General features: G+C 46.7%; 1 protein-coding gene across 1 annotated transcript in view; it reads right to left on the minus strand.

Moving 5' to 3' along the window:
* Positions 1–642: 642 nt before the first annotated feature.
* Positions 643–12,223, minus strand: part of DOK5 (docking protein 5) — a 151,681-nt gene continuing 140,100 nt past the window's right edge. Inside the window, exons 7-8 of the mRNA XM_049650603.1 lie at positions 8,701–8,821; positions 643–1,127 (exon numbers count right to left, since the gene is read on the minus strand). Coding sequence (XP_049506560.1) covers positions 1,063–1,127; positions 8,701–8,821 — 186 coding nt within the window. The 3' untranslated portion in view covers positions 643–1,062. The remainder of the gene's footprint in view (positions 1,128–8,700; positions 8,822–12,223) is intronic.

A 12,223-nucleotide genomic window follows, 5' to 3' on the forward strand; every position in this document is an offset into this window, starting at 1 on the left:
ATGACCGTCTCTTCAGAGGCACATGGCCCACTGGGGACCCATTTAGCAGATGTCACTCTGTGTTACAACTGCAACTTTATTTCCTTGTCATGCTCCTATGCACTTGAAGTCCTTGGTGACAGGGCCCGCATATCTCTTTATCCCTGTACCCCTGGATTCTATCTAGCACAGCATCTGGAACTGGAAGATGCTCAGTGCAGACCAGCTTCGTGAATGAGTGGGCAAACACGTAAACGGTTGCACAGACGTCAAATGCAATGCCAGGCCACGCTCATGGCTCGTAAGGAAGAGAGTCACATACCTTCATAAACACTGGAAACATAAGAGAAAACCAAGTAGCCAGAATCCAAAGAACATAGGGGGTGAAGAATGTTCTTTTATTTTGAAATGTTTTATGAAGGTACTCCAAATAAAACAAAGGCTTTTAAAAAACGGAGGTGGGTGATTGGAGGAAGATCACGCGAGAGCAACATTATAACCCCGTGGAGAATACTAAAGGGCCCTTTGAAGATATTTCTTAACCTCACCGGTAAGAGTCAGGTCAAAGCGCTGATTTCACGTGTCGGTAATATAATAAAAAATAACTTCCAGTAGTTAACCAGAGCCGTAGCATTAATAACTGAGGGATACGGTATCAGCAAATAACAAATAATGAAGAGCCATTTTATTGTCAGTACTGACTGTCATACAACTGAAACACTCAGAAGGGAAATCACAAGAATCCACAAAAGGGCAGATTCAGAGGAAGTGGAAGGGACACAGTATCTACGATAGAAAATCATTTTGCGGCATTGACTCCTTTCTGTCCAGCTGTAAAAGGGGGAACGAGAAGTCGAAATCTATAGAGCATGTTTCAATCACGCTAAGATTTTTTAAAAAAAGAAAAAAAAAAGAAAGAAAAAGACAAATATTGCATTGCCGTTTCCCAATGACCACACGATCAGCCGGGGACTTTCAGATTCTTTCCTTCGTGGTTTCCCTCGCTGTCATCTTGCCGCCTCGAGGGTCCGGGGTGGCTGACGCATCCCAGGTGCGTCCCACAACCACTCTGGGCAGCTCGTGTCAGTGCTCAGATCGGTAGGCAGGAAAAGTCTCTGTTCGATGAAGCTTCAGAGGGCTGGCAACATCTTTTCCAAAAAAAAAAAAAAAAAAAAAAAAAGAATTTAAAAACGGCAGTTACATTTCAAGAAAGCCCCCGATCAAATTAGCTAGCGACAAGTTTCTATATAACAGAAGCAAGTGATATGCAACATAGGACTTTTTTCTCCAGAGGCCACTCACAGTGATATGCAAATAAGAGTCAGGAGAGACTTCATGATTACCATATCATTTGCATGTGGTCTTTGCACTGAGCTGTGATCAGACCGCTAGCGGTGACATTCCTCCTTAATCTTTAAAATTTTTCATCAACCCCTATATTCGGGGTATTTCAAGGAAATGAGAAGAATCATAGGACTAGGAAATCTTTTGTGTAGGCACTCTTTGGAAACCTGATCAGAAATAAGGCAATATTATATTTATACTTAGGAAATTTTTTTATCAGGAGGACTCCCTAAAATCCACACAGGCTTTATTATTTCAGGTGTAGGTTCCAAACCAAGAAAAGTGAAGAAGCCAGGAAGGCAGCTCCAAGGGCTACTGTCAGCAGCCTTTGTGACCTACGACAGGGGCTGGCCAACCTTCTCTATAAAGGGCCAGATACTAGGTATTTCAGATTTTGCAGACCGTATGGTCTCACTGCAGCTACTCAACAAAAGCGACCCGGTGAATATGCGACAAATGGGCACGGATGTCCCGCACAACTTCGTTAACGACAACAGACAGCAGACCTGGTGGTTTGGCCGGCAGGCCACCCGTCTGCCAGTCCCCTTGGACAGGGCGCTTGATTTTATACAAACAAGAGGTTTCACCGCCACCTGCTGGCTAGAGGTTTTACCACGAGCTGCGAAATTCACGCTGCTGGCTATGGAGCAGCTCTGAGCAGGAGCAGAGCCCGGGTCCGGCCCGGGCCACACAGCAACAGGGCTGCGGCTACATGGAGCACCCATGCCCTGCTGGAGAGGGAGACGCAGGACCCGAAGCGGGCTCCAGGCTCCGAGCTGTCAGCACAGAGCCCGACGCGGCGCTCGAGCTCACCAACCGTGAGATCCTGACCTGAGCTAAAGTCACACGCTTCACTGACTGAGCCATCCCGGCGCCCCTAAAACAACGCTGTTTTCAAATACTGTGCCAAGCAAAAAGGTTTACGTGGCACATGGCTGAGTGCACCGTCCAGCGCATTGTCACAATGGCCCCGACCTCCGTCAGACCTAGTCAGAACCTTTCGGACATAAGTCATGGACTCAGATATTTGCAAGCCTCAAATCAGGACCGTAAGGAAATCTATAGTCATACAGTCACTGGTACACAACAGCAGTGGTTATTATTAGAGCAGCTTGAATATTAAAACATCCCAAACCCAAGAGATCGTTTCTTCCGACCTCCTGACCATTCTGAACACAGATTCTATTTTCTTTCCAGTACACACGTGTGCACATGCTGTCACATAGAGAAACTGTGCTGATGAGTTTGGATGCTACGGGCTCACCTCGCTGGCTCGGTCGGTGGAATATCTGACTCTTGATCTCAGGGTCATGAGTTCAAGCCCCATGTCGGGTGCAGAGATCACTCAGTGAGTTGGAGTGCGACAGGTGAACGTCCTGGTACGTCTTTGTCACAGTTTGATAAAAATTCCCAAGGGAAGCAGACAGTGCACAAACAGTATCAATGCAAAACCCAAATCAAGTACAAAGCCCTTCCCGAACCTTCATCTGTGGCTCCTTAGGCTCTAAAAGTTTGAATAAAGGGGCTCAGAGTGTTCACCTGGGGTCAGATTGTAGTGAAACCCCTACAGCTTCTATCATGCTGGCTAACTGAACGCTGGTTTTAAAGACAGGTGGTGGAGTCACCTGTCCCACAATTTTGCAGTTCACACGAAGATCATGAGCTGGTACCGGCCTGCAGACCCCATCTGGGCCCATGTTCTCTGGCCTGCACAGGTCATAACACATTGGGGATTGACTGTCACTACTCAAATAACCTCAAAAGTTCTGTAAAGGTGCCGATTTCTCTGTTCTCCTGTAAAACTGGAAAACACACCGGGCCTATCTTCTGCCCCAGGGTCCCTGTGATTCACCAGAGACCAACCCACACCCACCTGTGCCCTGTCCCGCTGTTTGCGCGTCCTCCCTGGTCCAGAGAGACATGAGAGTTCGAGACCTTCATTTATTTGTTGCCTTTTGACACGTGTTCAGATATTAATCTCCCTTTTCTTAACCGATGCACACACCACGTATGTGACTACGTTAGAACTAAGATGGAAAAAATCAATGCCGACTTGCCACTTGCTCTGGGAACCTACATCCTTAACTAGGCAAATCGCACGGGCTGGAATCAGTCCTCTGGAGGACCTGTTTCCATCGTACGGTATGTGCCTTGGAAACAGTCGTGGCGGCAGGATTTCGTCTCCCGGGTAAGAATATACGAAAAAAGAAAGGAGCTTTAATGCCAGTCCCTCCCTCCACTAGCCACGCGGTCTGAAGCAAGTACTTGGCCTCTAAGGGTCTCGGGTTCCGCGGTGACTGAAATGGAGAACACAGTCCTCCGTTTGGCTCTTGCCAAATCAAACTGCTGCCGGGAGAACCAGATGAGGCAACATGCCGGATGCCGGTAGAGTGCGACGCAAACATTTGGTGCCAATCTGTGACTTCCTGAAATAACCGAAAGTCAAATCTGATAAATGAGTTGCATGCCTATTTTTTTCTTGGTTTTAAACAAGTGATGCTATCGTTCAAGGCAATTGCAGCAAAAGGATTCAGGAGATATTGAGTAATGGAGCCCCTCTGGAGTGAGGCTAACGATTCCCAGGCGGGTAACTTTGAGGTGAAGGGCACCCACGGAAGCTGATTCACCTGCTGTCTCCTACCGCCCCTTAGGCACCAGCCACGCCGCTTCCATTTTGGTCTTTGCCCCGGCTCATTTCTGTCTCAGGACCTTTGCACTTGCTGAACTCCCTATGGAGAATCTTTTCCCTGGATTGCAGAATGGCTGCTTTCCCTCAGACTGCAGGTCTCGAGGTAATGCTACAGGCCCCTGTGACGGATGCCCTACCTAAAGAAGCCCCTCTTGTCTTCTGATCGTTCCCAGACCAGCAACTCCGCTTCACCACCCTCCATGACAGATAACATTTCTTTTCAATGTGACCACATTTGATATTAAATACATTTGTGTAATTATTGCCCGTGACTCCGTTAGGCTTTCGGCTTTAGGAGGGCAGAAGCATGCCTGTCTAGCAGCCTGTGTGTCCCCGTCACCTAGCACAGTGCTTGGCATAGAGCCGATGCTCCAAGAACACTCACCGACTGAACGAGAGAGTGAGTGGGTGAATGGATAGAGAAACAAAGACCTCACTTACCAGTTGGGTGACCTTGGACCCCACTACTAACGCTTCAAATTCTTAGTTGCTTAGTTGCAGACGAGAATAATATACTCTCGCATGGCTGTTTTAAGGACTGAGATCGTGTATGATAAGAACTCAGTGCAAAGCCTTCAATACAGCAGGCCTTCAAGAAAGGGTATCTTTATAAAAAAAATACTCATTCAGTATGTCGCGTCTGCCTTGTGAGGAACAAATCTAGCACTTGACTGGTGGTATGTTAATGTTCGCTTACATAAAAAAGGAGAGAAGAGGTTTCACGTTCAAATAAGTTTGCCGAGCCCTGGTTTCAACAAGATTAAACAGACTCTTCATGGCAGGACATCTCAAAATCTTGAAAATAGTGACTGGCATTCTTAATCTCTAAAAAAGGAGAATGTCCCTGAACATGTAGCATTTTCCCCAAACTTACTGGACCACAGCACTAGTTTGGGAAAGGGCCATCTCTACCCGGGTGAGTATTCCACAGACCACAATTGGGAAAACACCACTCTGTGGTTCTGTTATGCGACGCGCTCCTGAAAGAATCCTGTGCATACAGTGTTCAACTTGCTAAACGCTTCTTTCTTAAATTTCTTCCAGTGTTCATGATAAACCTCTTTTACGTGTTGATTTTGTACATGCTCAACCCTAGAAGGGAATTTCTATGTGAAAATTAGAAACGGGGCAGGAGAAGCAGTGATAGTGGATTAAATATGGCTTCATATGCCCAGCATGGGCCAAAGTCAGCACCTCTTCCCCACCTGAGACAGCAAGGATAAGAGAACAATTCCCAAACCAACCAGCAGGTGGCTCTGTAGGACTAAGTTCGGAGAGGAAATGGCAAATTCTGCAACCTGACGGGCAAATTCTCCCATAAGGGTCTAGGTGCTTTCCAAGACTGACCTCCAGACCACAGGAAAAGTCATCCTGACATATGTCCAGGCAAATGAGCTGGCCAGAGGAATCACAGCTCATAAGAACCATCAAAACAAGAAATGATATGCCATGTAACCTCAGGCAACAGGGTAATGGTGTCATGATTTTTTCCCCCAGTTTCAGCTTTAATCCAGGGGTGGGAGAAAGGGAAGGAGGAAGATGGGAGGAAGAGGTGAAACGACAGATGAACGCATCCTATTTTTCTCGTAACTGACCACCTTGGAGAAGCAAGATCGATTTTAGGCAGTCTGAGAGAAAAAACAATTTAAGGTAACACATTACTGGTAAACTGAGTCCCACACTACACACAGACCATATGTTGGCACTGTATCTCAGAGAGTAGTGGTGACTCAAAGATAAAGTAGATCGACACAGAACCCGCGGGTGAAGCAATCTCTCAGCGAACATCGGTACAAACGAAGTATCAAAACACAACACGTGTAACGGAAGTGTGTGAACGCAAACAGGCTGCTCGAGTAACTGTTACAAACACGCAAAGCCAAAAACCCCCAAATAATTCTGAAGCAGTTGCAATGCCACTTTCACCCACACGGATAGTATAAGACAGCAGGATATTTCACCAAGTGCGCCACACAGGAAAACTGCAAAAACCCAAACGGAAATGTGTGTGTTCAGTGAAGGTCATACTATGTAACAAAAAGCGGACAACGGAAGTTTTAACTCTCATCTTCAAAACCCTATAGGTTATCGATACAAAGATGGATAGTCCGCTCTGTGTGCAGAAAATCTGCGGTATTCGTTCTCATGACTGGCATCAATTTCATTAGAAGCCACGCCATCACTATCTTCAGACTGCTGTTTTGTGACTACGATTCCTGGGTTCCCTCGAAAAATCTATACCAAGAAATTTGAACCTAATTTTACAGTAATACCTCCTTACTTTTGAGTGATGGAGGATGGGGATAATTAATAATAACCCTAATAATAAAGGGAATAAGCCCACGTTTAATTGTGACGAGTTGTTGGATCTGCGGCATGCTGGTTTGGATACAAAATAATGCCAACTTCTCAAAGGATCCAAACTTCTTTCTTTGCTGTGATGCCTTGTATTGCCCTGCTCTGCTTCCAGAGGTAGCACTATCACTATTATCTATTGATTTGGAATTAGTGGATTACTCGTCTTTGACAATCACCCCAGACCCATGAGCGGAGCACGGCCCTCCAACCATAATACGGGCTTTTTGCACGCAAGTAAGTTTGCAAATTTTGTCGCCGTTGAAAAAAAATTTGTCTGTATCCTGTACATAAAGCCATTCTCTTCATAGTGACCAGATGCAGACATTGCCGGAATACTCGTGTATACTCTGAGAGCATACTAACAGTGTGTAACAGCATCTACAACATCCTCTTTTAACCTAAAAAGATGTTTTAAAGTATCATTACACAGTCAGGGTCCTGAAAAGACCCTTGGGCTTTATCCTTCCTGATGCATGACTATTCATTTTGGTCAAGGATAGTTAGATTAGCTAAAGATAGAAAGGTGAGTATGTTCTATGTCCCGAGGATTCTTAAGCTCTGGGATGTTCACTAACAGATACTAAAACTTCCAACACATCCCAAGTGTTGAGGACGTCCTCACTCTCAGCGCATCTTTGCAAACACACTAATCTAGGGAAACCCCGAGATACATCAACTTTGATGCAAACTGACTTCTCAAATTACCACACTGTATCGCAAGAACTAAGATCACCTACCAATTTCCTCCCTATGAAGCCTACATCGCTTTGGTTCTCGACTCTATTTTACATTCCAGGCACATAGAATCTAAAAAGACATACTTTTTTGGGTAAAGATCCTCCTGGCAAGGGTAGGGAAAGTCAAGTTCCAAAGCAATGCAATAGCTCTGTGTACATGTACGTTATGCATACTTCTTTCAAACTTTCAATAATTGCTATTTACCTATCGTATTTTAAAAATACATACAGCCAGTTGCTATAATAGTATGAAGGCAGTAAAATACAATTTTCTTTACAAAAATAAATTTATTTAAGTAGAAGGGATGGCATAAAATTGAGCGATAGTATAAGAGGTATGATAGGAGAAAAATGCTCATGACGTAATTCCAATATTGCAGAAATTTCTGAACATGATAGGGGAACAATGGTCTTTCTGACAACCTGATCTAACCCAACCCTCTCTCTGTGGGTATGTTCTGGAAGGTAAGCACATTTATCAGTTACTTACGGGGCAGTCACTCACATAGGCACTCGGGATATGGCCACTGAGAAGGGCTAAAAGGAAGGCTGAGTGATGACGAAACAGACAGCGCCATTTACGGCCGAGGCCACCGTCTTCTGTGGTCATTCATTCGTCCTTACATTCATTTATTCAGTCCATTTCTGCACACGAACTAGGTGCCATCGAGCACATGCCCTTCAATGTCCTGGGATCTTCCAGCTCATCATGGAAAGTTCTTCAGCAGGGACCCCTCCACATAGACCTATTTACTTTTTAGAAGTATGCAGGGGCACCTGGGTGGCTCAGTCGTTAAGCGTCTGACTTCAGCTTAGGTCATGATCCCATGGTTCATGGGTTCGACCCCGTGTCAGGCTCTCTGCTGTCAGCACAGAGTCTCTTTGGATCCTCTGCCTCCTCCTCTTTCTGCCCCTCCCCTACTGGTTCTCTCTCTCTCTCTCTCTCTCTCTCTCAAAGTAAATAAAATAAACCTAAAAAGCTCCATATACACCAGGTATTCTTATATACTATAAAACATAAAAACTACATTTGAAAAGATAAGAAATGTCTGATTTTTTTTCCCCTAATTGCTCCCATTGTCCCCTCCCTGGATTATTCTGTATCCTGCTTCTAAGACCACTTTCCGGAAGACAGGCTTCCTAGGATGTGCTGAGCGTGCCGGCAGAACTAGAACCCAGGACCCGGACCCCGGTGCGTCCCTTTCCAGCAGCACATGGTTGCAAAGCTCGGGCCCTCATGAGAGTCGCCTGGAGGGCTTGATGACACACAGACGGCTGGGCCCTGACCTCACAGCTCCCGATTCTGCAGGTCCCGGGAGCAGCCTGCAAATCTGCACGCTAGCAAGCTCCTGAGGGATGCTGATGCCGTTCGCGCTAAGCGCCCTAGACCACCTCTCGCAACGTGGACGCCGGCCCTCTTGCCCACACGGACCTCTGGGGTCAAGGGCCCAAGAGTCTGCGCGGTGACAGAGCACGCGCCCGGCAGTGAGGCCTCGACGGGGGCCCCGGCTCGGGCAGGAAGCGGGCAGCCGGCCCGGCCGAGCCCCCTGCGCAGAGGCCAGACGCACCGCCTGCCCCCGGCCCCGCGCTTACCTTGCAGGCGGCAGAGCTGCCCCGCGCTGTGCTGACGCGTGATGTGCTGCCAGTAGGCGCTGCGGGGCAGAGGCGCCATGGTGCTCAGCGAGGCAGCCCGCTGGCTCATCTTCATCTGGAGCTGCAGCGAAGAGAAGAAAACGGAGCGTCAGCGACCCCGGGGCTGGAAACCACCTGGCAGAGAGCCGGAGGGCTAGCGGTCAGGACCATGGACAGCTGGCGGGCAAATCAGCGAGGGCTTCCCGGTGGGGGCCACGGCTACCGTTTTTGCCTACTCAACAGCATCGCTTCTTCACCCTGCTGGCAACGGTGTGTCCCTTTTCCTCTGGGGAACCTCCCTCCGCCTCAGCTCAATCCATCTAGTTACACGGCGGAGACCTCACCATTGATTCTCGGGGTGGTCTGGTGACCCAAGCCAGGACAAGAAGACACAACCCCTGGGAACATTTATCAGCACTTTTGCAAAGAGAGCATCAGTAGAGGTGAAGCCAAGCGTTTTTGCCTGTTTTGTTCACAGCTTTCTCCCCCAGGTCTAGAATGTTTCCTGGCAGATGGTAGGTTCACGATAATGCAAGTGTTGCGTTGAATGAATGGCTTCCTTGGGAGGTTGCTGAGGACAGGAGACAGGACAGAAAGAAGCCTGTCTTGGAATAACGAAGAGAGAGTGTGCCAGCCAATGAGCTGATTCAGAGGAAGACAGCCAAGAAAAGGGGGTGACCTTGGACCCCACGTGAACCTGGAAACTAACCCTGGACTTCTCAGTGATAGGAACCAATGATCTCTTCTCAGTTCAAGCTGATTTGAATTCGGTATTCTGTCCCCAGCATCAGAACAAAACGCTGTCTGCTTCCAGGCACCTGATACCTTGTTCCAGATACCAAGGGAGGAAAAGGGGAAGCCGGGGCTCTTGGTCCAGGTCCTGGGGAGTCATCAGTGGCCCGTCTGACACACTGGGGGAACTGACCTTACAAGGGAAGTTTCAGAGAGAAGGTGGCCCAGAGGGACGGGTAGGAGTGGAGTAGGAGGACAGGTGCACGGGGACAACAAGCTGGAAGGGCAGGAGTGGGATGGGAGGCAGTCCTCAGCCACCCTCTCATCTCAGCCCAGGTCTCAATGCAATCACGCATAGTTTTATTACACATTAATAGAAGAAGTGACTATTCGAATGTTTGATTTCCTGGAATGGCCTGGCTATCAAATAACCCACCTCAGTCTCATAAGTGTGCCCAGAAACACACAGATTTGCACAAGGGTACGTGGCAGGACATGATTCGCAAGCATGCAGAACTGGAGGCAGCTGGAGCCTCCACCACTGAAGACCTGGTTAATTGAGCTGAGACACGACGGCGTCCTGGACAACTGGGAGCCAGAGGAAGGGAGATCAACTCAAAGGGGAACGTTTACATCGTGTCATGAAGGAACCGGTGAGTTGCAGACCACTGTTTTCTAGCGGCATGTCATTTTAACTGCTCCTATGAGAGGCAGTTACATTAAATGCCTGCCCACTGGACCTGCTCGGCACTTGCCTAGCACAAGCCAGGTACAGGAAAACATGGAGGGTAGTATTATCATTATGAATTACAAGGTCCATTTAAAGACTTCAAAAAAAATTTTAAGCTTATCTATTTAGTTTGAGAGAGAGACACACAGACAGGGAGGGGCAGAGAGAGAGGGAGAGCGAAAGCATTCCGAGCAGGCTCTGCGCTCTCAGCGCACAGCCCAACGTGGGCCTTGCCCTTGCGAACTGTGAGATCATGACCTGAGCCGAAATCAAGAGTCAGACGCTTAACTGATCGAACCACTCAGGCAGCCCCTAGGGATTATTATTATTTTTTTTTTAAAGAAAACTCTCCACTCTGCACACCTCATCAGCATGCGACATCCAGCCCTAACATCTGTCCGTCCATACAGTGAAGCCAAAACAAGAGGAGGCTTCATACTCTGGAGACCAAAACTCATTGTAGCCAATGAGACTGAACTTGAGAAGAGATTATCATCACTTCTTCCGAAGGTAATTTAATTTATACGTGCTGCATTTACATGCCATGGATTGAATTCTCAGTCCTATCACAATAGGACAATTACCAAAATGTGTCCCCTGGTAGAATCTGACCGCACCAGGTTTCATGGGTACGTTTTTTCCTAAACATATCCTGTTAGACCAAAAGGGCAAAGAGCCGAGAAAAAAGCTGATAGAAAAGTTCTAGTGTGGTGGTTTCTCTATTTCTGTACACGTGGACGTCTCAAAGCTTACGAGCAAGAGCCAAAAGCAAGCAGAAACCTATTGACGAGTGACTGCTGGTGACATTCAACCTCATTTACACGGAATGAAAAAAAATACATAAATAAAGGGAGGAAAAGACCTGGATTTCCAAGGTACTGATTACTGGATTTTTCCTAATAAAAAGAGATCACAGTTGATATTATAAAAAATGTAATATAAAGGAAACATTTGGGAAAATTCTGTCGCTTCAAATTATTCACTACAGTACTGTGAATATACTTCTGCAGGCAGCATGATTTGACTATATTTTTAGAAAGCTTATCTAGGAACAAGAATGCAATGACACCAACATCATGTTTCATGGAGAACATTACAAAGCCTGGCTTTCTATTTCTTCCTCAACCCTCTGAAAGATTACCATGGTTTATGAAAGGGGCATTTTCATGGTCTCCGGAGAAAAAAGATGAAAAAAAAAGTGTTATTTAACAATGCAATTCTTTAAGGGGGAGAAGTCATTCGGTGATATGTCTATCAGGAAAGTTCCTGCCCTCATTCTTTACTGCTGCAAGGTATGCTGAGCCTTGATCTCAACACCCAGTGCAGGGGGCATGAATGGATGCTCATATGTATGGCAGGCGGAAGCGGAAAGTAGCACTACATTTTTGGAGGAGTTAAAATTGGGTCGTTTCGAGTGTCTGGAGAGAATGATTGTATTCGTTCCCCTTTTTTTTTTCAAACTTTTATACAGTGTGATGTTTTCCTTTTACAAAAATCATAGTAGTTTCACAGTAAGAAGTAAAAAATAAAAATTACCCCGAGCCATAATAATTTAAAGTATAGCTATTTCTTCTATAGCGTAACATGGATGTTTCTGGAAAAACCTCCCCATCTGCAAAACTGCTAGGAAAATCGGTTTATGCGAAGATCCCTCAAAACGTCCTGCCGTTTTCGAACCAGAGTCCTCGCTACTCCGAGAGGCAGCTTGGAGGCTGGAGGCCACGCAAGGGTTATTAAAGAAACACGGAAAAACATTTGGTTAGAAATGTTGTATTCAGAAGGCTGGGCTATAGAGATGGAACGCAGGCTCTACCCAAAAGGTGGACGTGGCTGGACGTGTGGCCACGTGAACAAGACATATGGCAAGGTGGGGACGCACCTCTCTGCCTGGAGCCTTCGGTGCCTCTGCTCGTTTCTTTTCTTTCTTTCTTTTCTTTTATGTTTATTTACTTTGAGAGAGAGAGAGAGAGAGAGAGAGAGAGCAAGAGAGCAAGAGTGCATGAGCAGGGGAGGGAGGGAGGG

The sequence above is a fragment of the Panthera uncia genome, assembly GCF_023721935.1.
Source record: "Panthera uncia isolate 11264 chromosome A3 unlocalized genomic scaffold, Puncia_PCG_1.0 HiC_scaffold_11, whole genome shotgun sequence".
Lineage (NCBI taxonomy): Eukaryota > Metazoa > Chordata > Mammalia > Carnivora > Felidae > Panthera > Panthera uncia.